Source organism: Delphinapterus leucas, chromosome 10 (assembly GCF_059928025.1).
Source record: "Delphinapterus leucas isolate spDelLeu-1000000601 "Yukka" chromosome 10, BTC_Dleu_Yukka2, whole genome shotgun sequence".
Lineage (NCBI taxonomy): Eukaryota > Metazoa > Chordata > Mammalia > Artiodactyla > Monodontidae > Delphinapterus > Delphinapterus leucas.
In genome coordinates this window covers 68,276,775-68,304,195 of record NC_143138.1, presented here as the reverse complement: position 1 = coordinate 68,304,195, position 27,421 = coordinate 68,276,775, and the positions used below count along the sequence as shown (strand labels likewise).

General features: G+C 58.0%; 4 protein-coding genes across 11 annotated transcripts; 2 read left to right on the top strand and 2 right to left on the bottom strand.

The window, feature by feature from the left end:
• Window positions 1-738: 738 nt before the first annotated feature.
• Window positions 739-6,950, bottom strand: ABHD14A (abhydrolase domain containing 14A). Of its 3 annotated transcripts, none has more exons than XM_030762392.2 (5): window positions 6,844-6,950; window positions 2,938-3,149; window positions 2,662-2,777; window positions 1,301-1,536; window positions 739-1,088 (listed from the first exon to the last, which is right to left on the bottom strand). In XM_030762392.2, the coding sequence occupies exons 2-5, from the start codon at window positions 3,129-3,131 to the stop codon at window positions 906-908; spliced, it is 729 nt and encodes a 242-aa protein (XP_030618252.1). In that variant the 5' UTR covers window positions 3,132-3,149; window positions 6,844-6,950; the 3' UTR covers window positions 739-905. The 3 variants fall into 3 exon arrangements, with proteins under 3 accessions (XP_030618252.1, XP_089775551.1, XP_022428679.1); XM_089919425.1 differs by lacking the exon at window positions 6,844-6,950 and adding an exon at window positions 5,451-6,737; XM_022572971.3 differs by lacking the exon at window positions 6,844-6,950 and having other exon boundaries at window positions 2,938-4,376.
• Window positions 6,182-11,809, top strand: ABHD14B (abhydrolase domain containing 14B). 2 transcript variants are annotated; one of them, XM_089919424.1, is made up of 4 exons: window positions 6,229-6,694; window positions 7,619-7,854; window positions 9,094-9,335; window positions 9,692-11,809. In XM_089919424.1, exons 1-4 carry the CDS (start codon window positions 6,411-6,413, stop codon window positions 9,869-9,871), a joined length of 942 nt encoding a protein of 313 aa, XP_089775550.1. In that variant the 5' UTR covers window positions 6,229-6,410; the 3' UTR covers window positions 9,872-11,809. The 2 variants fall into 2 exon arrangements, with proteins under 2 accessions (XP_089775549.1, XP_089775550.1); XM_089919423.1 differs by having other exon boundaries at window positions 6,182-6,694; window positions 9,094-9,809.
• On the bottom strand, window positions 6,844-27,417 carry GPR62 (G protein-coupled receptor 62). Its single transcript, XM_089919421.1, has 5 exons — window positions 25,667-27,417; window positions 19,338-23,841; window positions 11,157-19,016; window positions 10,569-10,727; window positions 6,844-10,045 (listed from the first exon to the last, which is right to left on the bottom strand). The coding sequence occupies exon 2, from the start codon at window positions 23,814-23,816 to the stop codon at window positions 22,725-22,727; it is 1,092 nt and encodes a 363-aa protein (XP_089775547.1). The 5' UTR covers window positions 23,817-23,841; window positions 25,667-27,417; the 3' UTR covers window positions 6,844-10,045; window positions 10,569-10,727; window positions 11,157-19,016; window positions 19,338-22,724.
• On the top strand, window positions 11,842-22,021 carry PCBP4 (poly(rC) binding protein 4). Of its 5 annotated transcripts, none has more exons than XM_030762388.2 (14): window positions 11,842-12,013; window positions 17,662-17,698; window positions 18,079-18,223; window positions 18,418-18,441; window positions 18,564-18,596; window positions 18,825-18,941; window positions 19,170-19,301; window positions 19,456-19,584; window positions 19,832-19,906; window positions 20,056-20,100; window positions 20,176-20,239; window positions 20,361-20,416; window positions 20,506-20,675; window positions 21,307-22,021. In XM_030762388.2, the coding sequence occupies exons 1-14, from the start codon at window positions 11,914-11,916 to the stop codon at window positions 21,371-21,373; spliced, it is 1,194 nt and encodes a 397-aa protein (XP_030618248.2). In that variant the 5' UTR covers window positions 11,842-11,913; the 3' UTR covers window positions 21,374-22,021. The 5 variants fall into 5 exon arrangements, with proteins under 5 accessions (XP_030618248.2, XP_030618249.2, XP_030618246.2 ...); XM_030762389.2 differs by having other exon boundaries at window positions 20,364-20,416; window positions 21,307-22,020; XM_030762386.2 differs by having other exon boundaries at window positions 21,110-22,019.
• Window positions 27,418-27,421: the final 4 nt, after the last annotated feature.

Sequence of the window (27,421 nt, the reverse complement as noted above, 5' to 3'; positions counted from 1 at the left end):
TGTTAATTCTTTAATTTACTACCCCCAAGCCCACTCTGTTTAGATTCTTTACTAATTGAGCAGCCAAAATATGCTTCTTTGTCCTGTCAAGTCCTCACAAATTTATTCTTTGTCTAAAAAGTATAAAAGCTGCCTGCTCTGGCCACTTCTTAGGTCCCATTTCTACGAGACCTCCTTGCACATGATTAAAATTTCTTTTTCTCCTATTAATCTGTTTTGTGTCAATTTTATTGTTAGTCCAGCCAAGAACTCAAGAGGGGTAGAGGGGGAAATTTCCCTCCTCCCACTACTGTGTTACTTATTAAACCACATTCTCCACCCCACCTTTACAAATCTTGCTCCCTTCAGCCATAGGTCCTCTATTCCTGACTCACTCAACTCAGCCGCTAGACCCTGGATTTCCCACCAATCCCAGTGGTCATTCAGCAGTAGTAACACCCCCTCTCCATGACACTCCCACGTCGCCAGCCCAGTATGGCCAAGTGCTCTGCTTAACCAGACTCAATCCTAAAACCACTTTCTGAGCTAGGTGTTACCATCATGCCCATTTTACAGATGAGGAAACTGAGTCAGAGTAGCCACTCAGCAGCCATCTAGTAAGTAGCGCATGTCCTTAGCCTTCCCAGGCTGCTGGAGCAATCCCTCCAGCTCTCAGTCCCAAAGCAGTCCCAGACTTGCCTCCAACTCTAACCCCACCTGCAGCAACGCCAGGAAACAGAACCTGTCACTCCCTAGGCATAACAAAAATGCTTTCTTTTATTGTGCCTCTGAAATGAAATGAGAGGTCCTGACTGGGCCTGGCCCTCTGGTCTCTACCCTCCAACCCCAGGGGCTGCCTCCCTGGTGGAGACTGGTCCAGATCCTCCAAGCTCAGGCCAGGCCTGGGGCCTGGACAGTGGGTGAGCTCAAGGCAGATGGTCAAGGAAGGCAAGAAGGACGAGGTGGAAGTCTTGTGGTTTGTGGAGGTAGCAGGCATGGCCTGCATCGCGCAGCTTCACCACAGAGTGGTTAGGCAGGTGGCGGAGCTGCCGCAGTGACTCCCAAGCCAGGACGCGGTCCAGCTCCCCATACAGGATGAGAGTCGGGGTCTGCAGGGCAAGGCAAGGGGCTGTGATCCTGGGGCCTGATGGGGACTGGCCCTCAAGCCACCTCCTTAGGAAATCTTCCCTATACACCCCATCTCTCCCATCCAGATCAAGGATGGGGCCATGTGTCCTCCAAGTAAGACCTGAGGCCTTTCCCCCTATGACTTGAGCCAGGGACAGGAAGCCAGGACTTTTGGAGACCCTCCTCCCAGTACCTTCACGGCCTGGAATTGTTCTTGGGTGTAGTTCTGGGTGGACGCAGGTGCAATGGGCACGAATCCATGCAGCTGGTGGTGGCCTTGCATCAGGAAGGGCAGGGCATAGCAGCCACTCAGTGAAGGGCTCACCAGCACGACATTCTGCACCTCTAGGTCCTGCAGCACTCGCTCCAACAGCTGTGCCCGCCCTGCCTCTGTGCTTGCCTCCTTCGAAGGTGCCGAGTTCCCAAAACCTGGGAACAGCAGAAGGCACCAGCTGAGGGAGGCTGGGAAGGAGGTCAGGACTTCCTGCCCACCAGAGTGAGGGAAAGAGATGGGGGGCAGTGGCATATAGCATCTGCTACCCCGAACTTCCTAGATGTTACTTTTGTACTGTGATAGGGCTGCTAGAAAACCATCTTTCATTCATCATGTTGGCAAAACTAAAAAGACTGATAATACACAGTGTTAAGGAAGATGTGGACACTTTTGTACATGACTGGAGGGTAAATCCACACAGCATTTTTGGAGGGTAAGATAATATTCGTCCAAAAACTTTAAATGTGTGTCCTTCGACCCATCAACTGGCCTTGATGGCTACCCTACAGAAATTATTGCCCACATGCTCAAAGAAGCATGTCCAAAGACGCTTCAGCTTCCTTACTTGAGCATTTCAACTGACACTGAAAACTCTAAAGCAGGCTACAGAGCCACCAGTCGAGGAGTGGCCAGATAAAACCTGTTCATCCCTCTGATGGCACACACTACGGAGAGGGAGGGTCACAGTGCCTGGCATGACCCATGAGACATGGTAGAGGAGAAGAAAACTAGGCTGCAGATAGATTCACTAAGCTGGCAGGACACCAGTCATGTTTACAGCCCCCACCAAACAACCCTGTATCTCTAGGCATGGAAACGCCCAAAGAGGGCCTGGCACCCTCAAACTGCTTAGAGAAGTGAGAGGGAGAGAAACATGGCATGGGTCTCTGAGGGCATCACTCTTGGTTGATTTTTTAATGACAAGAATAATAGCAAAAATCATTTGTATAGCTGAAAAAACAAAAAGCTACCTAGTTTGTCATAAAAAGGACAGTGAGATCTCCCCATGCAATCGCTTGTGAGGCAGGTCATGTTGCTAACTGCTCTGTGACATGCAACAATCCACACTGTAGTTTTCAAGGTAGAAAATAAAAAACACAGAGCTTTTCGTGTTGACACTTTGTGTTGTGACTTGCCACTGCTTGTTCAGACACTGGGGTCCAGATGCTCCCCAGCCACAACTTAGGGCTTTCCTATCCCTCCAGTTCTCCCCTCTGGCATGCTGTCCCCATGTCCCTGCTGCACGTTACCTCCTTAGACCCAGGGGTGGGGGCTCTCACCTGGGAGGTCAAGGGCCACGGCCCGGTAGCCCCTCTGTGCCAGCAGCTGCAGTGTGCCCAGCTGCTCCCATGTCCGGGAGTTAAAGGCCTTTCCGTGGAGCAGCACCACATCCACCCTGTGGGCACACAGGGGAGTGTGTGTTCTGGGGGTTCTTTCTTCCCAGGCTTCTCCCACTGCCCTCCCAGGCCGTGAGTACTTTGAGCTGAGCTGGGGGACCCACACAGGGACTCCCCGCGGACCTAGTCCTTCCACTACACCCTGGGGTCAGCACCCACCTGCGGGCCTGGTGAAGTGGGAGCACCTCGCGGTAAAAAATGGGGGAGCTGCCAGGGGTGAGACCAGCCAGGATTGTGACATTGGGGTCTCCCCAGAGCCAGGAGGTCTGCTCAGGGGGTCCTGGCAGCCCCACATACAGTAGCAGCAAGAACAGCAGGCCCAGGCCCAGCAGGGTGACCTGGGACCGGGTCATGGAGGTCTGTACCACAGTCTGGAGGAGGAGAGGAGAGGGAGAAGAGGGTAGGGCTGAGCCCCTGCAAGGTCCCCTGGACCCCATTCTCAAATCCCACCCAGGAGTGCCCAGCAGAGGAAAAGCTCAGCCCTTGCCCTCTCCTCTGCTCCAGGCAAGGATCTGAGGGTTCACACCCAACTACTCCACATGCCAGGGCAAGGGCTCAGATACCCTAAAGCGTGAGGAGCATCTGAGATGTCCTCTTGGCATCAGTGGCCACCATCATCCTTGTGCCAGCTAAAACCACTTCCATTCATCAAGTGCTTATGATAGCCAGGCCCTGTGCTTGGCCCTTCACCTGTAACGACTCATGAACCCACACAAAAACACTAGGGAGCAGGTATTATAGGTCTCTTATAGATGAGGAAACTGAAGCTCAGAGAGGTAAATTCTCTTACCCAAAGCGCAGAGTAGCAAGCAGGGGAACTGGGACTTGAGCCCAGGGCTGGGCTCCTAACCACCAGGCCACACTCAGTTTGCCAAGGAGGAAACCAAGGCTGTGAGGTGACGGATGAACTCGTGGACAGAGTGCTGAGAGTCATCAAAGGTGAAAGACATCAAAGAGTAAAGCGATGTCCCACTGAGGGCATGTTTTGAAATGGTTCTTTTTATCACACTGCATATAATAATGCTAAAATCAGAATGTTTTACCACTGATGGGAATATTTAATGCTCTACCCCAGCTGATATTAAGTGGGAAGAGAGCTCATGGAGACTATCGTTTATGGAGGAAATGCCTAGGCACGAGGGGGTATGCGGCTAGGGAGAAGCATGGCACATCTAGAAGTGGAAAGGGAGCCATGGAGGCTGGAGAGACAAATGCCTCCCACCCCCCAGCTTCACGCCAAATGACCTGCTTCATGGACTGCTCTAGTCTGAGTCCTTTGCCAGCCCAGAAAACAGACCTCAGTATCCAGGACCCAGACAGAGCAGTTAGCCCTGCCTTTGAGACTCTGCTCTACCAATTCCTGGCTGTGTGCCTTGTCAGTAAAATGGGGAGGATAACCTGGCAGCTGCCCTCCCAAGACTCCTGTGAGATTTCGGTAATACAGTGGACCTGACCAGGAGCTGTCTTATCATTTCTTGGGTCTAGGGTGAGCAGGCCTGCCTTGTTCCCAGATTCCAGTAAACAGGTCTTTATTGAGTGTCGGCTGGGCGCTGGCTGGAGTTCAGGGCTGGGGAATCACCTCGGATCCCCCCACCCCTCCCAGAACGAGAAGGCTTGTTTCCCAAGCCCCCACCCCCAGGCTCAAGGGTCAGGTGGTGACTGGGCAGTGGCAGCCCCTCTGGGGCTGATGGAGGACCAGATGCTGAGTGGAGGAAAAGCACGCTCCTCTCTTCTTTCTGACCACGACCAGCCTCGGACGCAAGCCTGCAACGCGAGGCAGCCTAGGTTCCCACCAGGCAGAGCATCCGCGCTGAACCTCTCCTCTGGTGGGCCTGGTGCCCTGGGGCACCTCTCCTGGTAGGGAGGGACGGGACTTCAGCCGTTGCTATGGCAACCCAGGCAGCTGGAGCACTAGACCACAGTACGCTACAGATATGGGGGGAGGGGAGGGAGGCGCTGTACCCGCGTTAGGTCCTTGGCATACGCGTCGACAATGACACACAGGTGTACAGACGTGCACACAAACTCTTGTCCCCAAACGCTTTTCCTTTGTACAAGCTATTCCCTGCACGTACAGGCAGCCTCCTTGCACACGCACGGGCCTCTGCACAATCGATACCTTGAAACACCCTCAAAGTCACGCACACATTCAGCTATCAGGAAGGCAGAGGGACAGGTAGACACACACACGCTTTCAAAACCATATGCAGACCCTCATATTTCAAGCACTCAGTCATACACACAACCCCAGAACTACACACGCACACAAGAAATACACAGGCACAGGCAGAAAGACGGACACCCAAACACAGACCCTCAGAAATACACACACAGACACACAGGTAGATATACACCCTTAAAATCACGCACACAGAAATTCACACAGTAGACATACAGACACAAGCGGGCAGACAGACTGACATAACCCCCCAACACAGGCACACAGAAACACCGATACACCACACACACATACACGTACACCCAGACCCCCAAGAACACACGCTGACAAACGCGCGGGCGCGCACACTTGACACACGAACACAAATATACTCGCTGCCCCAGCGCGGGCCTCTCCCAGCAGGACTCTGTCCCAGGGCTCCGGGGGCAAGGGGCGGGGCAAGGATGGCCCGCCCCCGGGCACCCTGCTGGCCTCACTCCCCGGGGACACTCACCGGGCCGACAGGGATGACCGGGTCTGCCACCGTGGGGCGGGCTCCGCTCAGGTGCAACCAGCGCCAAACAGCCCTTAGACGTTGGCGCTACCCCAGCCTCCGCCTCTCTGCGGGCGGCTGCGAGCCTCCGCGCGCCTGCGCAGTCCGCGGTCTCGGGTCCACGCCTAGTAGCCGAACTGGAGGGGGCACTGGGGGCGGCACCCCAAAGCACAGAGGCTCGGCGCCCCCGTCCCCCCGTTCAGATTTTCCGGATTGTTTTTGTTCTGAAAGCCGGGGGAGGGACAGTCGATTTCTTCCCACCAGCACGGCTCCACCCTTGCTCAGTCTCTGGTCCGTAAGCAGGGTTAAGGATAAGGGTTGTCTTAAGGACCACATAGGGTTGTCACCACCACAGAGGCCTGTCTTAAGGACTGAGGGATAGGTCAAGCCTTAGAACAGTGTCTGGCGCGGAAGCCTCGCTGTGTAACTGCCAGATATTAGTATTGTTATGCAGCAGCCCCAGGTCTCCGGCCATCCACTTCCCTGACCCCTGCAAATACACACGCGCTCGAGCACTCGGTCAGGGCCCGGGGTGGCCTCTAGGCTCCTATGTCTCTATATGTCACCTATCCTGGTTTGTGACATGCGACCAACATCTGATCTGTCCCTGGCCTGTGTGGGCAGACCTGGAAAAGGGAGGGTGCACGGAACACGCAGCATTCACTCCTTATTAGCACTCTGTGAGGTAGGCAACATCACAGCCATTCTACAGGCAAGGAAATAGGCTCGGAGGCGTTGGGAAAACGATCATGGCTGGGCATTGGCAGAGCTTCGCATTCAAACCTGTCGGGCCTCAGCCACTGCCAGACAGACGACTCTGGGTTTGGGCAGCCCAGGCTGGGGATGAGGGGGTGGGGAGGAAGGGGGAGGGAACAGGAAGGATGAGACCCCAAAGGAACCCTCCTTCTCAAGCCACACCATATGCATGTGGAGCAGGTCGCTGAGGGTCTCGGGGCCGGACCCTGTCCGGTGCTTGGGGCACGTGGGGCCGAGGGGCGTGGGGAAACTGAGACAGCTGTGAGAAGAAGGATGGGTCTAGCAGCACCCGTCGGCCCTGGGACGGCTTGTGGCCACAAGCGGGCGCCCCGGAGCACGGCCCGGCCCACGCCCTCCGGCGGGCCACATCCCTGCTTCCCCGCCCCGGGCCCCAGTCGCCGCCTGCCCTCGCCTGCCTCCTATTTGCGAGAGCCCACGCAGCTCCCCAGGTACCTGCCCTGCGCCCCCCAACCCTCTCTTCCTCTCTCCAATTACAACCCACCCCCACCTACCCCAAGTTTCTCCTCTGCCCATCTCGGTTCCCCAGGCCCCCTTCCTCGGGTCTGCCCCCACCCCCTCTGCATGCACCCTAACAGACCCTGCGATCCACAACCGAGGTCCTCGGAGGGGACACAGCGAGCGGTGGCGGCGCCGGTGACCGCGCCCCTGGCCGCGGCGTCAGTGCGTTGGGCCCCAGCGGGCAGCGCGCTGAGCACCTCGCTTCCCTCGCCGGCCGGAACTTCAAAGCCTTTCCCTGCTCAGCGCTCCGGTTTCCGGCTCCGGAAAACAGATTTTTTTACTCTAACCCCTATCCTCTTCGGCCTGTGATGCCAACCTACGACCTATAACAGTGCCTGGAAGAGGAAAATGTTGAAAAGCAAAAGAGTCAGCTACTTACTGTTGATTGCTGTTGATCCATTTACTATGCTTACTATGTGCTAGGCACTGGCGAGTGTTTTACATGCCTGGCCTCGTTTAATCCTATCAACCACCTAGGAGCTAGTACTACTGTATTATCCCCATTCGTAGAAAAGGATAATAACAATGGGAACAATAATTGTAATGGCAGACCCATGTATTAAGTTCTTTCCAAAGGCAGGCACCATCAATTATCAATTCTTTTTTTTTTTTAACTCATAAATTCTTGAGATAGGCTTTAATGTCCCATATTTCAGATGAGGAAACCAAGGCAATTAGGTAGTGGCAGATGCAGAAATAACACCTATGTCTTCCTCACCCCAAAGCATGTTCCTAGAGTTTTGGGAGCCTCCTTGATGCTCCAGGAGGGACCCCTGCCCTGTCTGTGGCAGCCTCCCTGCTCCACCTGGGCAAGGTGTTCTGTGGCTTCTCATCAGCCTGGCCTTGAACCACAGGTGCTTCACCAGCACAGCAGGAGGTATGGCGGGCGTGGAGCAGCACGAGGGCACCATCCAGGTGCAGGGCCAGAGCCTCTTTTTCCGAGAGGCTCACCCGGGCAGTGGGCAGGCCACCCGCTTCTCCGTGCTGCTGTTGCATGGCATACGCTTCTCCTCCGAGACCTGGCAGAACCTGGGCACGCTGCACAGGCTGGCCCAGGCTGGCTACTGGGCTGTGGCCATTGACCTGCCAGGTAACTCCAGGGAAGGCTTCTGGACAGGGGTTGTGGGAGCCTCACTGGGGACCCAGGGTTGGGGGCTGGGGGACTGGGAGGACCTAGCCAGGCTGACTCCTGAGCTAGACAGGGCGCAGTGCACACTACAAGGGCCTTTGAGCTTCTCTAGTCCAGCCGGGTGTGGTCTGGACACTGCCCAGCTGCTTCTAACTGTGTTGCCCGGGGCAATGTCTCAGTGTCTCTGCTTCTGTTTCCTCATCTGTAATGGGAGATAACCACACTCATTCTGGGGTTTGGCTCTAATGAGAATGGAATGAGATTATCCATGTGAGTATGTGGCCAGTACCTAACACATAATAATCGGTGCTCAGTCGATTGGAAGTAAAATATTTTGAAAGAGCCGAAACCACAGGCTCTGTTGGAAGCCCTGAGGAGTGACACTGAGTCCCCTGGCACCTTTGGGGGTGGCTAAGCCCCCAGTCATGATCCCACATACAAAGCCCTAATTTAGGTCCTGAGGGAGGGAGGAGCAGCACAAGACTGCCAGTCATAACCTCAACTGGCGGGCCCCAGCCCATGGTGCCAAGTGTGAAGGTGGCAGCATGGCCAACCTGCTCCCCTCACTGGCCATGGCTGGTATGGTCTCAGTGCCCAAGGGCGGGCCTCCAGGCTGGGACAGGATTGGTTCTGACAGTGGATTGGGCTGAGCTTCAAGGCCAAGGCCTTGAACTAATCCTGCAGAAGGTAGGGACTGACTAATTGGAGGGGAGGGATGTGTGCAGAGCCAGTCTCTCATCCACTGTCCTGGAGGCATCTACCCTGCCAGCCCTGGGACAGGTGCCTTGAAGCAGTTAAATCAATTTTCACAACAATCTCAAATGGCAAACACTTTTGTTACCTCCTTTTAACAGATGGGGAAACTGAACAGTAGAGTGAGGGCTGAGGGGACTTTCCCAAGCTAACATAATCTATAGTGGACAATTGGGACTTGGATCTGGCCAAGCTGGGCTTCAGAGCCTGATTCTTTGAGGACGCTGTACTGGGGGAGATGGGCACAAACATGGAAGGAAATGCCTTATGCTTGCTACAGATATGACAGACCTAGGTTGCTGTAGGAATAACTACAGCATGCAACACTGCCTGTTGCAGGAACCTGGCACAGAGGTTGACCTAGGAGGGCTTCCTGGAGGAAGGGACCCTCTCTCCCCTGTTTTCCTACTCACCACCTTTGTCTCTCCCACACCTGAATCCCTGCAGGTCTGGGGCGATCCAAGGAAGCAACAGCCCCTGCCCCTGTTGGGGAGCTGGTCCCCAGCAGCTTTCTGGCAACTGTGGTGGATGCCTTGGATATGGGCCCCCCAGTCGTGATCAGCCCATCGTTGAGTGGCATGTACTCCCTGCCCTTCCTCGTGGCCCCAGGCTCCCAGATCCGGGGCTATGTGCCAGTGGCCCCCATCTGCACTGACAAAATCAATGCTGCCGACTATGCCAGAGTGAAGGTACCCTTATGTGGGAAGCTGAGATGTCCCTGCCAGGAGCAAGGAACAGTCCATCCCTGGGTACTGGGTAACCAAAGGGGTAGCTTCCGGGAGGAGTTGAACCACCAAACTCTGCCCTTTTGGTGTACTAGGCAGAAGATTACTGTGGCAAGCCCTGTGCTAAACTGTGTGCTGGGGCATACACAAATTCATACCTCTCCAAACCATCCCTGCACTGGGCCAACTTGTCTCTCTCTGTCATTTGCAGTGACCCCAGGGAGAGACCAAAGTGATGGGGAGGGCTGGAATTGATCTCTAGGAGGCTGGGGCTGGTGGAGCAGGTCCCTGTTGACTCTGCCTCCCTTTGCTTTCTCTAGACCTCAGTTCTTATCGTATATGGAGACCAGGACCCCATGGGTCAGACCAGCTTTGAGCACCTGAAGCAGCTGCCCAACCACCGGGTGTTAGTCATGGAGGGGGCGGGGCACCCCTGTTACCTTGACAAACCCGAGGAGTGGCATACAGGGCTGCTGGATTTCCTGCAGGAGCTAGCATGAGGCGCAGCCCTGCTGACGGGGGTGGGCCACTTGCCTGCCTTGGGCTCTCTCTCACTCATTCTCTCTCCTTCCCTTCGTGGGCTCCTGCTCATCCTGCACATCCAACAGGTGTGTCTTTCCATCTGAGTTCTTTTAGGGTCTGTCTTTTTCTCTTCTTTCTCTTGCAGTGACAGACTGAAGAGGTGAAATCAAGAGAAAAAAATTCAGGAATCAAGGGACATAATCTGGTGGAGGGTAATCCATTAGATGAGCTTCTCCTATAGGCTTTCCTGCTCGGCTTGCATTCCTTCCTCTGCTCTGCCCAGCCTCCCCCCACCTCCCAGCTCCTCCTTTGGCTGCCCTGCTGGGCACAAACACCCCCTACCTTCACCTCTTAGGCCACAAATACATACATGCCCACATGCATGCATACACATTACAGTCATCTATGTTCCCAAATATGATCCTTCACTTGGGGGCAACCACACAGGTACATGCAACTCTGGGCTGATACGCACACTCTCACAGCAGCTTTGCATTGCATGCACAGGCACACACACACATACTCTGTCCCCACACAAGCACTTGCACAGGCACATGCTGCCCTCCCCAACCATTCAGCACCCCATGGCTGGGAAGGTGGGGACACCATGAGGCCAGCCCTTGCAGGAGACCCTCTACCAGGCTTAGGGTGTGGCCAGCTTTGAACTTCACTCACCCACAGGTTGTAGCTGGCCCCCAGATCAGAAATGCCCACAAAAGGGAAGGGCCATCACTTCGACCCTCAGATCTCCCAGCTTTTCCACTTTCTTTTGGGTGCTCCACAGCTCCCCAGGTTATTAGGCCTGGGTCTTCTCAGCCAAGCTAGTTTCCTGCTCTGAGTTTTGGGGGGTGGGGAGACAGAGATTGGAGGTCTGTGAAATACAGTGATGCAATTAGACCCCGCAGGCTCTCGCTGTCTCCAGAGCGCCGCCCCTCCCCCGCCCCCTGGGACCGCCACTGCAGGCCCCTCCCCCACCCTGGCGGGACCAGATGGTCCCCCTGCCCTTTGTCCACCGGGCCAGATGGAGGGGAAGGGAGATTGGATTCCCCTCCCCACCCCCACACACCCAGGTGCCAAGAGACTCAGCTGTAGGGGGAGGTGGAGGTCAGTGGGACCAGGCTGAGCCGATTACGGAGGAGAGGGGGAGGTAGATTTGCGCCCCAGGGGGCGCGGCAGCCGGGGGTGCGGTGCGGGAAAGCGGGAGCTTGGGAACCGCCCAGCTCCTCCCCCTACTCTTACCCCTTCCCTAGTCGAGTACTCAACTGCGCCGCGTCCCTCGCGACCCTAGCCCAAAAAGGAATTCTGGGGGTAGCTCTGGGAGAATCACGGGGCGGGTGCACAGGGTCACACCGCTCACAGGCGCCTCCTCCAGCTGGTCCGGTAACCTGTCCTGGACGGACGAGGGCTTGGCCTCGCGGAAGCTGGGGGTGGCTGAGGGGTGCGGGGCTTGGTGGGCGAGAGCCCCGCGCGGGGATGGATGGCGCAGAAGCGAGGAGTGCCGGGAACCCAACCCGGCGGAGCGTCGAAACTTGAGCTCCGAGGGACCCGAGCCGGAGCGGGGCAGCGCGGGCGCTGGTGGCGGGGCCGAGGCCGAGATGGGGGTGCAGAGGGCTCGGCAGAGTCACCGGGCGGGCGGCCCGGGACGGAAGGACCGGCTGGCCGATAGCGAAGGGACTGGGAGCGGGGCGCAGGCGCGGGTGGCGCGGGAAGGACCGTGGCTGGGACCGCGCTTCAGGCCGCACCAACCCCCTCGCCCCCCACTCCCGGGGGCTGGAGGAGCCGCCCGGGTAGGGTCGCCCCAGCCCTCCCGGAAGCGGCCGCCGCTCGGGGCGCACCGCGGCGCGCGGGGCGGGGCGGGCGGCTGCGGCACTGGGGCGGCTGGGGCGGGCCCGCCGCGCTGTAATCGGATCCAGGGAGGGGGCGGGGAGGGGCCGGGCGGGCCGGGGGTGGGGGGGGCGCGGAGCCGGGCTCCGGGCCGGCCGGGCTCCGCGCCTGTCAAACCCCTCATTGTTCGCAGCTGATGTCACTCGCAGTTGTGAGCGGCCGCCTCTCCCGGGGACAATGTGGGACTGAGCGGCCCAGCCGCCGCGCCGCCACCGCCGCAGGACAGCCCCAGCGAGGTAGGGCGCGGGCCGGGCGGGGCACCGCGGGCCGCGAAGTTTGGGGGTTCGGCCAGGGGCGGGGAGCCCGCGCCTGAGTCCACAGGCTGGGGTCGCGGGTTTGGGAGACTGGGAGACTGCGAGGAACACGTTCCCTGTCCCACACGGGCCCAGGCCTGCACAGGTGGGGGGCGCTGGTCTGCTAGAGGAGCCCCCAGTACCAGGGAGGGGCTTCCTCGACCTGAGACCCCAGATTTGAGGCCCTCATTTCACCTGCTGTTTCTGTCCTTTGGACCTGCTCTTCTCTCGACCTCCTGCCCTGGGTTCTGGTTCTGCTCCATCTCTGTCCCCATCTGCCATTCCCCTGCAGTTCCTGGCTCAGCACACACCCCTTCCCATTCTCTGCAGTCCCTGAGGGCGCCAGACACAGACCTCCAGGCCAGGGGTGTGTGGAAATGACAGTTGGGGGCTCGGAGTGGTCCCTTGTGCCCTGTGGCTCTCTAGCCCCTCAGCTCTGACCTAGCTTCTTAGCTGGAGTCCTGGGAGGTGCGGGGGCTCTGGCTAGTCACTTCAGCCTGGCCCTGGAGCCTGCTTCACCAGGAGAGGGAGGTGCCTGCCTCCTCAGTCCCCTATCCCAGGCCCGCCATCTTGGGACCTGTAGCACCCAGTGCCCCGCCCGACTCCAGCACCCTGGGGAGTGGTCTTCAAGGGGATGCACCCAGGGCCAGGTGCATTCCCTCCTTCCAGAATGTGGGCTCTTAGTTCCCACCAAGCGCAGGATGATCACCTTCACGCTGGACCAATAGAGCATGTGTCTCCAGGGGTTCCTCTTCTCCTACAAAGAGTTTTTAGACCCCCGGTGACTCCCCAGGACCTTAAACCTCAACTGCAGCCTTCACTCTTTCCTGGGGTTACCCTCACTGCTCCAGAGCCAGCACCTGGGACCCTATCCTTTTCCCATCTGAAGGTCCCCTAGCCCCTCCGGGCCCTGGAACCCCCTCAACCTCCAAGGCACCCCCATCCCAGCCCCCACCCCCCAGCCTTCATCAGCATGCAGGCTCAGGCTGCCCAAACACAAGGGGATTGTTCTTCTTGCATGCTCAGGGTGGGGGGCTGGGAGCAGGCGGCCCACACACCCTGGCAGGCCCAGGCCACAGGGAGGCTGGCTTTGCCCCGCCCTGTGTCCCCAGACAGGCTCTGCCCACCCTCCCTACTCCCATCACTGCCCCCCTCCAGCCTCCATCCCCATTGCCTAGTGGCGCTGACCTCTTGAGGAAAGAGCTCTGAGCTGCACAGGTGGACCCTGGGATTCTGCCAGCTCTGCCAGTTGCCTCTCATTCTCATGTAGCCTTACAGACAAGCCCCTTCCTCTCTGGGCCTCAGGTTCCCCTCTGATGAGGCCCTTCCAGCTATGACAGTCCGAGCCCAATTTTGTGAAACCTATGCCACACCACAGTTCTTCCTTCAGCCCCCCTTCGCCATGGGGAAACCCACTCAGGGCCTCCAGAAGTCTCAAAGTGCAAATCCCCCACCCCAGTGATAATGCCTGGGGAGCCCCTAGACCCAGAGACACAGCAGGAGCAGGGGCTGGGGGTGCTAAGGAATGGGAACTGGGAACCCTGTCCAGGCAGATCCTGACTCTCGCATGGGGCTGGTCCCCTGAGCCCTGGGTCTTCTCACCCCACTGTCACTGCTTCTCTGGGATTCTTATCCCCATCGCTGGTCTCTAATGCCTCTGGGCCCTGTGAGCCCTTTCTTCTCCCTGCACACTGAGCCTGGTACTGGCTCCTGCCCTCCTGGAGGAGCTTCTGCCCTCCTGGAACTCTGTGTAGTGGAAAGGCAGGCTCAGAAATGCCCAAATGGGGCTTCTTTGAGTTGTAGGCATCTTGGAGGGGCAGAGAGGCCTGAGTGATAACATCTGACTTGGAAGGTTGGGGAGGGCTTCACAGAGGAGGCAGCATCTGAGAAGGATTTGGACAGAGTGGGGAGGATGGGCATTTCAAGCTAGGATCAGCCTGGGCAAAGGCCCAGAGGCCTGGTGGTGCTAGGCGTGTTTTGCAGTCTGGTGTGTGTGGGGGATGGGGTAGAGATGAGACAAGAGAAGTTGGCAGAGACCAGATCATGAAGGGCCTTGAGTGCCCATCTATGGAGATCAGGCTTTATTCATTGGGCATTGGGGAGCCAAGGATGGCTGTTGAGCAGCAGAGTGACCCAGTCTCTAGCATGGAGAATGGAAGCTAGAGACCTTTCTCAATTTGGGTGAGACAGTGAGGGGATGTGTACCAGTGCATGGGGCTGTACCATGAAGTTGCACCCTTTCTCCTGGACTCCAGTCTGGGCCTGGGCCTGCCTTGGTTTCCCTTGGCTGTGAGGACTCTTGAGGGGTTGCCTAATGATGCTCTAAGGAGGCTGTAGCATTTCTGGCACCAGCCAGCTTGTCAGAGCTTCCCGTCTCTGCCTAGTACTGAGTCTACAGGACAGTTCTAGGTCAAGGAACCAGAGGCTGGAGCTCATAGACCCCAGGCTGCTCCCCTCCAGGCCCCTCCTCCCCCAACTCTCCCATAAAGTAGGTATGAATGGCCATCCTGGGAGGCTGTAAGGCTGAGAGGCTGGGCATATGGATCCAAGGATGCTGGGGCAATTCTTCTGGAGGCCTAGTTAATCAGAAAGGGTGAGCATGCCCAGAGAAATGGGCAGGGGAGTCAGGATCCCTCAGTGCTGATCCCCTCCGGCCCCAGGGTCCACTCCCCCCACCCCATCCCCACCATGCCCTGCTTCGCCTGATGCCCTGAGCCATTCTCCAGCATCACTGGGTGTGGCCAGCATGGCTGCTTTTGGAGAGGAATAGAAGGAGGCTGTTAGGTTGGGGACCGTTGGGGGATGTAAGGTGGGGAATGAACTTGGAGACTGGACTCTTCTCTCTCTTCCCAGCCCAGGTGGGTCTACAAGCCCTAGTTGGTCCAGACACTCTAGCTATTAGAGCCAAGGGAATCCCCCAAGGGGCGGGCCAGTCCACTTGAGTTGCTTGGCCCCAGGAGCCTTCCCTTCCCCCGGATTGTTCTTGCTCCAGAACAAAGCCAGGGCGGACACTTGATCCCTGTGTGTGGGGGGGAGCTGGCTAAGCCCCCAGCCCTTTGATTGGGCAGCTGTCATGAGAGAGAGAGAGAGAGACAGCTGGGGGGGAGGGGCAGGAAGGGGCAGCCACCATTGCTTACACAGCTGTCACCCCCCCCCACGCCCCCTCCAGCCTGAGTGGCAGGAAGCCAGAGACAGGAGTGGGCACTGGATCTGGGGAGGGGGTCTGGGGAGAAGAAGGGAACGCCCTAGGTCAGAGGCCTGGTCTGAGCTTGGTATGTCCTGCCAGGGAGCCCTGCTGACCAGAGGGGGCTGGGTACCCCCAGAGGTGAGCTGGAGGTCAGTGTGGCATGACGCGTGGCTGCCATGTGGGTGGCCCAGCAGGGACCTAGGGCCCACCAAGCTGGAGCAGCAAGCAACTCCCTAGAGCCCCTGTAAGGGTAGAAGGGGAGCCAATATGCCTAGGAGGGCTGCTTGTCCTTAGGGCTCCTAGGAGAATAATTAGAGAGACCTGTATCAAGACCCCTTGTTCTCCCCTAAAGAGAGGAAAGACCTTGAGGGTCATTCAAAACAGGAAGGACACAGAGAGACCAGCCACTCCCCTCCCCTACCCCTTTCCTGCAAACACACACACACATAGCACAGGTAGGTAAACTGAGGTCTAGGTCAGGTGCAGGCCTGGCCAAGGTCACCCATTGAATTTGGGGCAGTGGGGCTCTGCTGTAAACCCAGGTATCTTTTTCAGGGCAGGAGCCCTAGTTCTGGCCACATCCCAACCCTTCTGCCCTATTTTCCCAGGAGCCTTTGCCCACAAAAGTTGATGTGCAAATGGTATGGGGACAATGTCGGGTCTCCCATTGGTTACCACCCCAAAGAGGTCCCTGAGCCCCAGAAAGTTCCGGAGCTTAAGATGTGGCTCTGGACAAGTACAGTCCTTTCCAAACACAACCCATGTCTACCAACCAAGCAGGGGTCTGAGAGACTACTAAAGCCTGCTCCCCACCTTTGAAGAGCTGCCCCTGTCCCCCCTGGAAGAGGACAGACAGACCCAGACAGGACAGCCAGACAGAGGAAGCAGACGGGCCCTCACACTAGCAGGCAGGGCCCTGCTAGTCCTACCAGGCCCCACCTCTCTGTGACCTTGGGCAGGTTACAGACCCTCTCTAGGCACCAGGCTCCCCTTCTGTTTGGTGAATTCATCTGTTCAGATAACCAGTGTGTTCTAAGTAACTTCTCCGGCCTGGCTCTGGGAACACAAGGAGAGGGTGGCAGCCTTGGCTCCTGCTCTAAGGGGCTCCCGGGCTGGCCAGGGCAACAGAAAATGAGCACGTCATCACGAGTGCTTTGCTGGGGGAACTGCCGGCAGCTGGGGGAATGTTAGCAAGGGCAGCCAGCATGAGTCTGGCCAGGATGCTCACAGAGCACAGGCCCTGCATCCACTGTTGACCTCTGACCTCTGGAGAGCCGATGGACAGAACTCAAGCGGAGGGAGGAGCAGGTGCTGGGGAGGCAACAGTTACTGGGTGTTTGGGGAGTCAGGGTTGTCACCCCCATGGTACAGATGAAGAAATAAAGATCTCAGGCCATACAGTGGCTTTCAGAGACAGCCAGGCTGGGAGCCCCACCCCGCCTCCTCCATGCCCACGCTCAGGCTAGCAAGGGGGGTTCTGAAGAGGGCACTGAACAGAGCTCCACACCCTTGACCCTCGAGTCAGGATAGGGCAGGGGGCTGAGGAGGAAGGTGCCCAGGGGTCTCTGGGGTGCTCGAGCTCAGCACACTCATCCCCCCCACCCTTCCCAGGCAGTAGGAATTCATAGGGTTAGGGCTTGTTCTTGGCTCAGACTTGGCACCAGTTGGTCCCCTCCCTGTTTTCCTGCTCGGGTTCTGGTTCCCCAGTGAGCTTCCCATCAAGGCAGAGCCTTGGCGGGCGGGAGACAGCCGCTGGAGGAGAGGGATTTCCAAGCAGGATTAAGGTTCAGGATTAAGTTGGGGCATGAAAAGGGGTCGGGTGGGGAGGGCTGGCGGCTGGGCTAATCCCAGCAGCTAATCTCCAGCTCCTCCTTCTTCCATCAGTTAACGGCCTTGACATTCCCCAGCCCCCCAATCCCTTTCTTACCCATCACCCAGTTCCAAGGGGGAAGCAGTCCCTCCATTTTACGGGTGAGAACACTGAGACTCAAGAGTCCAAGTGATTTGTTTCTGGTACAGTAGAAAGTGCTCCAAGCTGGGAACACGGCCAGCCCGGACACTTCTAACCTCCTCAGCACATAGGAGAGGGCTCAGAAAACCACCGTGCACACGGCTGGTCCCCAGACCCCACCGCCACCCCCACCCCCAGTGCTGAATGAACCTCACTCACAGCTGTCCGCAGGAGCCTCTGCTTTAGTGACTTCTAGTGGACAGATGCAGCCCACCTTCCTGGAGCCTCACTACCTTCACTTCTGCCCACCTTTCAAGACCTCCCATGGCTCCCGTGGCTGCTCCGGCTCCCTCTCCAGCTGCTCCTCCAGGCTCTAGCCAGCAGGGGCTCTGGTCCCTGGACGCAAGTGCCTCCCATTTGAAGTAACGTTTCGATTTTAACCCAACCTTCAAGGGCCAATCGACAAGGGTCCCCTCTTCCAAGAGGTCAGGTAGGAGGCTCCCTCTCTGGACTCCCATAGTTAATTCTCCTGACGTACGAGGGGAAGGGAAGGATACTTGTGGAAACTGGGTGCCTATCACATATGCACCTATCTCATTTTAATTCTCATAACTCTGGGGACTGGATTGGGTATCCCCTTCTTACAGATGGGAAGCTGAGGCTCAGAAGGGTTAAATATGTCAGCCAGGCTTACACAGCTAGTGAGCTGCACACAGCAAACTGGTCAATGTGACACTTGAAACTTGTGGTCCACGCTGTCTCTCTGCTCTGGAAGTTTATCTAGCTTGGCTCTGGGGTTCCCATGTAAGGGCAAGGGACCTGAAAGAAAGCTGAGCTCTTCTCTAACCCATCTCCCACTGCCCCCCGCAGAGCCGGCCAGGCCACAGCGTGGACGCACTCCCAGGCGGCCTCGGCCCCAGCCCCGCCTGACAGGATGAGCGGCTCAGACGCGGGGCTGGAGGAGGAGCCAGAGCTCAGCATCACCCTCACACTGCGGATGCTGATGCATGGGAAAGTAAGTGCTTGTGGGGGAGTGCTTCGCTGTGGCTCAGGAGGGGGCAAAGTGCAAGGCGAGGCAAGACCTGGTCCTCCGGGAGGGAGTTTGATCTTGGGTATCCTGTCTCCTGCAGAGCCCCTGCCTGAAGTAGGGGCAAGCGCTGGGCCTGGGGTATTGGTACCCTGCTGACTCCACTCTTGTCTTGTTTGCAGGAAGTGGGCAGCATAATTGGGAAGGTAGGTACCTCGTTCTGTTCTGTATGTCCCCTTCAACCTGAGACCTCAGTCCAGGAAAGGAATCAACGGCTGCTTGGCCTAAGAGCCATTCTCTATTTTGCCTCCTATTTTGTCTCCTGCAGAAAGGAGAGACTGTAAAGCGAATCCGGGAACAGGTGAGGACGGAGTTTGGGAGAGGAGCCCAGGGCACCTGGTTTGGAGGGGAGGGGAGATGCCTGCCTCACCTTGTCCCTGAATCCACCATCTGGGATGACCAGTGAGTGCCCCTAGAAGGTGGCCGTTTCCAGCCTTGGCTGGGGCCTGGTGAGTGGAGGGGCAGGCAAGTTCTTGGCCAGGAAGCAGAGAAGGAGCCCCGTTGCCTGGCGCTTGTCCTGTACCCACAGAGCAGCGCCCGGATCACCATCTCTGAGGGCTCCTGCCCTGAGCGCATCACCACCATCACCGGATCTACAGCAGCCGTCTTCCATGCAGTCTCCATGATTGCCTTCAAGCTGGATGAGGTCTGTGGCTGTCTGAGGGGCTGCGGGCCACAGGTGGTTCCCCGGGAGGAACAGGACTCTGACTCCACGGAGTGGCTACGGGTGGGACAGAAGGCCAAGCTGAGGGCAGGGTTCTCTCATTGGAGTGGGACGCGGGCAGGCTTCCCTCCTTCATCCCCCAGCAAGAAGGTGCTCCAGGGGAGGGGGAGCAGTAGGGGCATGCACGGCCAACCCAGTCTTCCTGCCCAGGACCTCTGCGCTGCTCCTGCAAACGGGGGGAATGTCTCCAGACCTCCAGTGACCCTGCGCCTTGTCATCCCTGCAAGCCAGTGTGGCTCGCTGATTGGGAAGGCTGGCACCAAGATCAAGGAGATCCGAGAGGTGAGGGGAAGGGGTACCACCCCAAGAGAGTCTTACCCTTCAGTTTCGAGGGGAGACCTGGGCTTACAGCTTCCTGTCCTGTGGGGAGCTCCGAGCCTAGGCATGCTCTGGGTTATGGGAGTAGCTGAAAGTGGCCCCCGTTCTCTGCTTGCAGACTACAGGTGCCCAGGTGCAGGTGGCAGGGGACCTGCTCCCCAACTCCACAGAGCGTGCTGTCACCGTCTCTGGGGTGCCTGATGCCATCATCTTGTGTGTGCGCCAGATCTGTGCTGTCATCCTGGAGGTGCTGCCCTGGGGCAGGGAGAGAGGGCAGGGGATGGGCCCTGGGCCTGCCTTGTCAGGCCCTCAAGTCCCACGTGACACCAGGTGGGGATAGAGTGGGGCTGCAAGGATGGATGTGAGAAGCTCCAGGATGTCGGCTTGCATTTACCTGGGGGTTATAGAGAGGGCCTTGAGAACACAGGGCCCTTGGAGAGGTCAGGGGAGGCCTGAGAAGGTCCTGATAGAGCCTCCCCTTTTGTGCCTTCCAGTCCCCACCCAAAGGAGCCACTATCCCATATCATCCAAGCCTCTCCTTAGGTACTGTCCTTCTCTCCACCAACCAGGTGAGGGGGAACAGCAGGAGGGGTGGGATGTGTTACTGGGGAAGGGGATGGAAGAAGGAATTGGGGGTCCAGGGAGAGGTGGGGAGGGGTGACTCTGGCCAAACTGCCCTGATCACAGTAACCCCCTTTTACCCACTTTGTCCCCACAGGGCTTCTCCGTCCAGGGTCAGTATGGGGCTGTGACCTCAGCTGAGGTGAGTGACCGCAGCCCAAGGCACCCCTTCCCGAACTGAGCCTCCTCTGACTCCTGACCCCTCTTCTTGGCACAGGTCACCAAGCTCCAGCAGCTCTCGGGCCACGCAGTCCCCTTCGCCTCACCCAGCATGGTGCCAGGTGAGCAGTCCCTGCAGAAGGAAGCAGGGGCAGATCCCAAGGGGCCAGGTAGCCCCTCTGGAAAGGACATGGGGAGGCAGCAAAGGTCCAGACTCACGCCCAATCCCTCTTCTCCCCCCAGCAGGACTGGATCCTGGCACACAGACCAGCTCACAGGAGTTCTTGGTTCCCAACGACGTGAGCACGGGATGGGGTAGTTTGAGGGTGGGTAGGGGGGCCTGGGGCGTCTGGGCCTCACCTAGGGTTGAATTCCACCCTCTCTCCAGCTGATTGGCTGCGTGATTGGGCGCCAGGGCAGCAAGATCAGTGAGATCCGTCAGATGTCAGGGGCACATATCAAGATCGGGAACCAAGCAGAGGGCGCTGGTGAGCGGCACGTGACCATCACTGGTTCACCAGTGTCCATCGCCCTGGCCCAGTACCTCATCACTGCCTGGTGAGTGTGGGGTGGGGTATCACAGGTCATGGGACTTTTGTGCCTGAGAAAGGCACAGGTCGGGTGGGGAGAGCTGACCTCCCTTCTCCTGGGCCTGTCCTCTGCCTCCCCTAACCTTGCCACACTTGTTCAGTGTTGCCCCATCTTCCCCATACATCTGTCCCCCATGTCCTGTTTCTCCAACCCTGTCTCTTTTCCCTGGGTCTTCGGCCTCCCCATTTCTCCCCTTACCCAATGCTATATTTACTTGTCCTTTCTTCCCGTCCGCGCTCTTCCAATCTTTCCCATCATCTCCTCAAACACACCCACCCCAGGTTATTGTTCTCAAGTCCTCTCTATTTTTCATCTAATCTCACCCCTTATATTTGCCCTCATTGCCTCCTTTCTCACCCCCGACCTTCCCCTTCATCTTCCCTCTCTATCACTCTTTACAGTCTAGAAACGGCCAAGTCTACCTCTGGGGGGACACCCGGCTCGGCCCCCACAGACCTGCCTGCCCCCTTCTCGCCACCCCTGACGGCCCTGCCCACCGCTCCCCCAGGCCTGCTGGGCACGCCCTATGCCATCTCCCTCTCCAACTTCATCGGCCTCAAGCCTGTACCCTTCTTGGCTCTACCACCTGCCTCCCCAGGGCCACCGCCGGGCTTGGCGGCCTACACTGCCAAGATGGCAGCGGCCAATGGGAGCAAGAAAGCTGAGCGGCAGAAATTCTCCCCCTACTGAGGCCAGCTGAGGCACAGGCACGGGAGCAGGCAGGACTGCCGGCAGGGGGCTGCCTCCACTATCTGCCCAAGGAGACTCCACCCCGGGGGGGGGGTCCCAAATGCCGCTAATGCCCAGACGCATGGATGCACCCCCCGACCCTGCCCCGGTCTGTGGGAGTTCCTGCTCTCGGAGTGGGGGCTGTTTTTGGCCCAGGGTTCTGGGAGCTGCAGCAGCCCCAGGGTAGGGGTCTTGATCCCCTCTAGCTCTGTGCTTGGATGCAGGGAGCATCCTAAGTGCCCCCACTTTGCGGGGGTCACTCATGCACTCCCCATCCCTCAGGGCTTCCCTGCCTCCTGTCCCCCTGTGGGGATCAGGGGGGAGGCCTGGGGGCGGCTGGGGGCCATGCTTCTCTCCCCACCTCCCTGCAGATTCCTGCTGCTTCCACTGATACCCTTTTGACTGGAATGGACTGGCTGGGCTTGGCAGAGGGCAGCCCGAAGAGGGGGCACTGCCAGGCAGCTGGGGGAGTGGCATGGGGGCAGGGGCCGAGTTCTCAGCAGCAGACACTCTGTACAGTTTTTTCAATTCCTGTTTTTGAATAAATATTCTGAGAGACCAGGAAGCTGTGAAACACTGTGGGTATTGGCAAAACCTCCAGAAAACGGGTGTAGCTGAGACCCCAGAGGACCCCCATCTGTGACTCCATCAGCCCCAGCTGGGCCTCGCCCCTTCCACATGCCAGTTCTGGGGCTTCAGGGCTCTTTGGGGGGTCATGTTGTCCAGCCTCCTGCCTCTGGCACCAAAGCGATCCAGTTGTTTTCTGGGCATTTTTAGAAGCTGATGGAGGAGTTCCAGTAGTTTTGTCCAGCCTCTCCTTGGTGCAGATGTGCAGGAGGTCTTTCTGAATGTCCCTTCACTGGTTCCTCCTGCTGTGGCTGTAACCCAGACCCTGCCCTACTTGGCCCATTCCCTTTGGCTGTGAGCCATTAGGGCCCTCTGTGATCCTGCCCACCTCTGCTTCTTCCTTGGCCTGGGGATCATCCATGAGTGTCCTGATCACCCAAGCTGGAGGAGCCCTTAGAGATGGTCCAGGGTACAGATGGGAAAACTGATACCTAGTGAAGGGTAGGTCTGTGTACAAGGCCATGCAGAGTTGGGCCCAGAACTCAGGATTCCTAGCTCCCAGAAGCCTCTGGGCCTCACTTGGCTGCAGGTTCCCTTTCTCCCATTCCAGAGCCCGAAGTGCAGGCAGGCTACCTGCCATAAGCTGTGCTGGAGGCTGGATGGGCCCTTTGTGATACCACCCTGCTTTCTCCAGTCCCGGCTCACCTTGGGAGACATCTCTCACGTGGCCTCTGGCATGCTCAGGCTCTCCCTTCCTGCCAAATCCCGGGCTTGTTCTGGTGCCTCAGAAGGGCCTAGGACAGGGCCCTCTGGAGGTCTATGGAGGTGCTGCAGGAGGGCCCGCGGGTGCCAGGCCCGCGAAGTGCAGGCCCGCGGGGGCCGGCGTAGCGCTCGTCGGGCGAGACGGCCCAGCGTCCGGCGTACAGGGCGCTGCAGCAGGCCGTACAGGAAGGGGTGCGCTGCGAAGGCCGAGTAGGCTACCCAGGTGACGGCCGCCTCGGCCGCGGCGGCCTGGGCAGCGGGCGCTAAGCACGCACAGCCGTAAGGCAGCCAGCAGGCTGCGAACTGGCCCACGGCCAGCGCCGGGGCCAGGGCTGCTTTGCCCCAGGGCGGGCGAGGCCGAAGGGGCGGCAAAATGGAGAGGCGGCTGTCCAGAGAGTCGGAGCGCGGCCGGGACCCGCGCGCGGGCCGCGGGGGCCGCAGGGCAGCGCGGCGCGCCACGAGGAAGATGCCGCCGTACGCTCCGAGCAGCAGGAGGGCGGGCAGCGCGAAGGCCAGCAGCGCCCAGAGCGGCCGGAAGGGCTCGAGGCCCCCTGCCAGGACAGAGCAGCGAGCCGGGGCAGGGGGCGGTGCGGGCGGCGGCCCGAGCAAGGAGAGCGCGCCCAGCAGCCCCGCCGCCGCCCACACGGCGGTGAGCACGAGGGTGGGCGGAGGCCGCGCGCCGGGCCGCAGCGGGTGCACTATGAGGCGGTAGCGCGCCAGGCCGAGCGCCGCCACCCCGAGCGTACAGGCGGGCAGCAGCGCCGCCGAGAGGAAGCGTGCCGCGCGGCAGGGCGCGGGGCCCAGGCGCACGCGGCCCAGCCCTGGCGGCGGAGCGGCCAGCAGGCCCAGCGGCATGATGGAGCCGGCAGCCAGCAGGTCCACTACGCACAGGTGCACGAGGTAGAGCGCGTCGCGTAGTCCCGGCGTGCGCAGCACCACAACCAGCAGTGCGCCGTTGCCCAGCAGTGCTGCCGCCTCCACGACAGCCGCCAGGATCAACCCCATCGAGGCTGCGACTTCTGGTGCGTTCAGCCCTGTGGCGTTGGCCATTCGAGCGCTCAGGCTTCACCCTGTGCTGGGATGCAGAGAGCGAAATGGAGCTTCCCCCGCCTGCCCCTCGCCACCCCCGGCCCCATTCCCATCACCCGTCCGTTGCTCCTCTAGCCTCTCACCTCACAGGCTGCCCAGGTGCTGGCTCAGACACCCAGGCTGCCATTCTCTTGGGGGCTTGGCCGGCCCCATGGAAGTGTGCAAGGCTGGGACTGTGGTTCTCTCCTCCACCCCAGCAACTCAGCCCCTGCTGGAGATGGTACTGGCTGTCACTTTGATGCTGCCCTTTGGAGATACACAGAGCTGGCAAGGGAGGGGCAGGGCCTGGCACCGGCCCCCTGGGTCCTAGCAGCTGCCAGCTGGAGGCTGAAGGCTGTGCTGTGGAAGTGCTGTGGGTGCTTCGGGAGGGGGGCCCAGAGCAGGCACAGGCTGGAGTGAGACTCAGGACATTAGAGTGTGGGCTTTGGAGTCAGCCACATCCTATTCTGCCTTTTCCAGGGGTGGGAAGTGCCGCCCCCCACATCTGCTGTCTTCCGCCATCCCCATCAGTGGGGTTAATCGGATCATTCAGCCTTTGTACTGAGGGGAAACTGAGTGAGTGAGTTTTGTCTCCAGTGAGACAAAAGCTGGAGCTGGGAGACCCCTAGGTACCCTCTGGTCCTCAGGAGGGCTAGTTCTCTAGGTAAAGTGAGGGGAAAAGCACAGGACTTGGCACATAGTAGGTTGCTTAGCTGGTATTAGCTTGGCACAGAATAGGTGCTTCAAGACACTGTGGAATTAATGAGAGGAACCCTTAGGGAGCAACTGCTGTTTGTTTTGTTTTGTTTTTGCTGTTAGGAAACAAGTCCCCTTCTGCTAAGCACACTCTGAGTTTTCTTTAGGAAGCCACCTCTCCGCAAGTCAGGACATGTGGTTTGGGTGAGCAAGACCCTCACCTTTCATATCACATTCCTTACTAGGCATGAAACCCAGTCCTGGCCAGTCAGTGTGTTGCACCCCCCACCACCAAGGTATTGGCTCAGGGAAAGCCATGTGACTCCAATGGGGCATATGCCCCCCAGGTGGTGTCACCCAGTCCCATGGCAAAACCCCATGTATACCCTGATGGCTTGCCTTTGTGTCTGAAGCTCCTTCCTCTCCCTTGAACCCCAGTCTTGGGTTTCCAGCTGTCTCTTCAACATCACCCCCAGTACAGGGTCAACTGGGCATCTCAAAAGTCCTATGCCCCAAAACAGGACTTGACTTATGACCCCCCACCCCAATCTGCTCCACAGAGTCTTCCCCCCTTAGTAAATGCCATCTCAGAAGTTTCCACTGACACCTCCCTTTCCTCCACGCACCACATCCAATCCATCAATGTGTCTGAATCCAGCCATTTCTCACCACCACTACCATGCTCCCAGCCACTATCACCCCTCACCTGGACCATTTCAGATCCGTCCTGGCCTCTGCTTCTGCACCTTGTGCTGGTCATTTGTCTGTTTGCCCTTAGATCCATTCCCATCTTCCACAGCACTGCTCTGCCTTCTAAGAAACTGATTTCTCAGGCTCCTTTGTCATTTGGTTTTTGGGTAAATTCAGCCAATGGAAGTTACCAGCAGAAGGCTGGAGGGTGGCAGGAGGGAAGAAGCCAGGGTATTTTCCCTTTCATGCTCAGCCTGGATCTACCTCTGGATCTGCCTCTGTGGAGGACATTCTCTCTCCATAGCCCTGGCTCCCCTCAGGCAGTCCCCTCTGGGGTTCTGGTGCCTGCTGGGTGACCCTGGCCTCTGGGCATTGGAATACCATCATTCTTCCAGCCTAAGAGTGGTAGCAACTTCCTGCTGTTGCTAATCCCAGGGTTGACTTACCAGCCCCTTTGGTAGTTCAATTCCTTCCCTGTATCAAATTCCTCTTGTCTGGAATACATAGAGTGATTTCTCTTTTGTTGATTGGATCTTGACTGACACCATAGATCCACTCTCTACACAGCTGGCTGAAGTGGATCCCTCTAAAGACAAATGAGATCAGGTCATGATCCTGCACTCATCCTTCCAAGAACTTCCCATCATCAAAATAGAATCTCACCTCCTCTTTGCTGAGATGGCCTTCTCCCCACCTCTCTGACCTCACCTGCCTCCTCCTTGCCTCCCATACTTCCAGCCGTACAGTCTTCATGCTTGTCCTCCCACATGCCAAACTGGTTTCCACCTCAGGATCTTTGCATGTGCTGTTTCCTCTGTCAGAACACCCTTGCCCCAGATCTCTCCATGGCTTGCTTCCTCACCTAATTCAGGTCTCTGCCTTCAATGACCATCTTTTCTAAAATTTTTCCACTTTCCCATCACTACTTCTTTAACCCTGCTTTATTTTTCTTCCTGGTACTTTTCTTACCTGATATTGTATTTCATATCTATGCACATACTTGTTTAGATCCTGTTTTATTAGAATGCAAGCCCCTTGAGAGCAGGGACCTTGTCTGTGTCTTGCTTGTGCCTGTGTCCCTAGAACCCCTCATAGGCACGCAGTCCGCATCAGCACAGATCTGGGTGGCAGACAACAGGGCATGAACCTCTGGATTTGAGTCACCTGTTGCTGGAATTCGAAGGGCCCCGGTCCAATTCTCTATTATTCAGATGAGAAAACTGGTGCTCAGAGAGGGAAGGAATGTGTTCTGGATTACACAGCCAAGTTATACCTGGAAACCAGGTCGCCTGCTTCCTAAGTTCTGTCCACACAGGCACCACTTCCTGTACTTGACCACAACTTGAATGTGGGCATTTGCCTCCAGGAGGTGAAGCTGGATTCTTGAGGTCTTGGTTCAGAAGAAGGAGAGAGCATTGGCTTTCTCACTGCCCAGTTAGGCCTGCAGGCCTGGGGCAGCCTCCAAGCCACCAAGGTCTGGGGAGGGCTCAGCAGGGCCAGGTGGGAAAGCAAATGAGAACAGGGGACTGGGGAAGGCAATAGGGAGGGATGGGGACTATGGTGGGTTGGAGAGTGCATGCTCCCTGCAAAATCATTCAACTAAATTAGCAATTAAAACACTTTGGGAGGGACTTCCCTGGTGGTGCAGTGGTTAGGAATCTGACTGCCAAGGCAGGGGACACGGGTTCGAGCCCTGGTCTGGGAAGATCCCACATGCCGTGAAGCAACAAAGCCCATGCGCCCACAAATACTGAGCCTGCACTCTAGAGCCCATGAGCCACAACAACTAACTACTGACCCCGCATGCCACAACTACTGAAGCCCGCGCGCCTAGAGCCCATACTTCGCAACAAGAGAAGCCACCACAGTGAGGGGCATGCATGCTGCAACGAAGAGTAGCCCCCACTCGCTGCAACTAGAGAAAGCCTGCGCACAGCAACAAAGACCCAATGCAGCCAAAAATAAATAAATTAAATAAATAAATTAAAACAAAACAAGGGCTTCTCTGGTGGTGCAGTGGTTGAGAATCCGCCTGCCATTGCAGGGGATATGGGTTCAAGCCCTGGTCCGGGAAGATCCCACATGCTGTGGAGCAACTAAGCCCATGTGCCACAACTACTGAGTCCGCACACCACAACTAGCCTGTGTGCCATAACTACCGAAGCCCGCGCGCCTAGAGCCTGTGCTCCACAACAAGAGAA

What these genes read in the sequence shown, in the direction of transcription:
- ABHD14A (XM_022572971.3), bottom strand. Translation starts at nt 3,215, where the DNA reads ATGGGGTCCAGGGGACCTTGCAGGGGCTCAGCCCTACCCTCTTCTCCC. An exon ending in CGTGGCCCTTGACCTCCCAG is followed by an intron (nt 1,537 to 2,661) that starts GTGAGAGCCCCC and finishes TGCTGTTCCCAG; the next exon opens with GTTTTGGGAACTCGGCACCT. An exon ending in AACAATTCCAGGCCGTGAAG is followed by an intron (nt 1,089 to 1,300) that starts GTACTGGGAGGA and finishes CTTGCCCTGCAG; the next exon opens with ACCCCGACTCTCATCCTGTA.
- GPR62 (XM_089919421.1), bottom strand. Translation starts at nt 23,816, where the DNA reads ATGGCCAACGCCACAGGGCTGAACGCACCAGAAGTCGCAGCCTCGATG.
- ABHD14B (XM_089919423.1), top strand. Translation starts at nt 6,411, where the DNA reads ATGCATGTGGAGCAGGTCGCTGAGGGTCTCGGGGCCGGACCCTGTCCG. An exon ending in GAGCCCACGCAGCTCCCCAG is followed by an intron (nt 6,695 to 7,618) that starts GTACCTGCCCTG and finishes CTTGAACCACAG; the next exon opens with GTGCTTCACCAGCACAGCAG. An exon ending in TGTGGCCATTGACCTGCCAG is followed by an intron (nt 7,855 to 9,093) that starts GTAACTCCAGGG and finishes GAATCCCTGCAG; the next exon opens with GTCTGGGGCGATCCAAGGAA.
- PCBP4 (XM_030762386.2), top strand. Translation starts at nt 11,914, where the DNA reads ATGTCACTCGCAGTTGTGAGCGGCCGCCTCTCCCGGGGACAATGTGGG. An exon ending in GGATGCTGATGCATGGGAAA is followed by an intron (nt 18,224 to 18,417) that starts GTAAGTGCTTGT and finishes TCTTGTTTGCAG; the next exon opens with GAAGTGGGCAGCATAATTGG. An exon ending in TAAAGCGAATCCGGGAACAG is followed by an intron (nt 18,597 to 18,824) that starts GTGAGGACGGAG and finishes CTGTACCCACAG; the next exon opens with AGCAGCGCCCGGATCACCAT.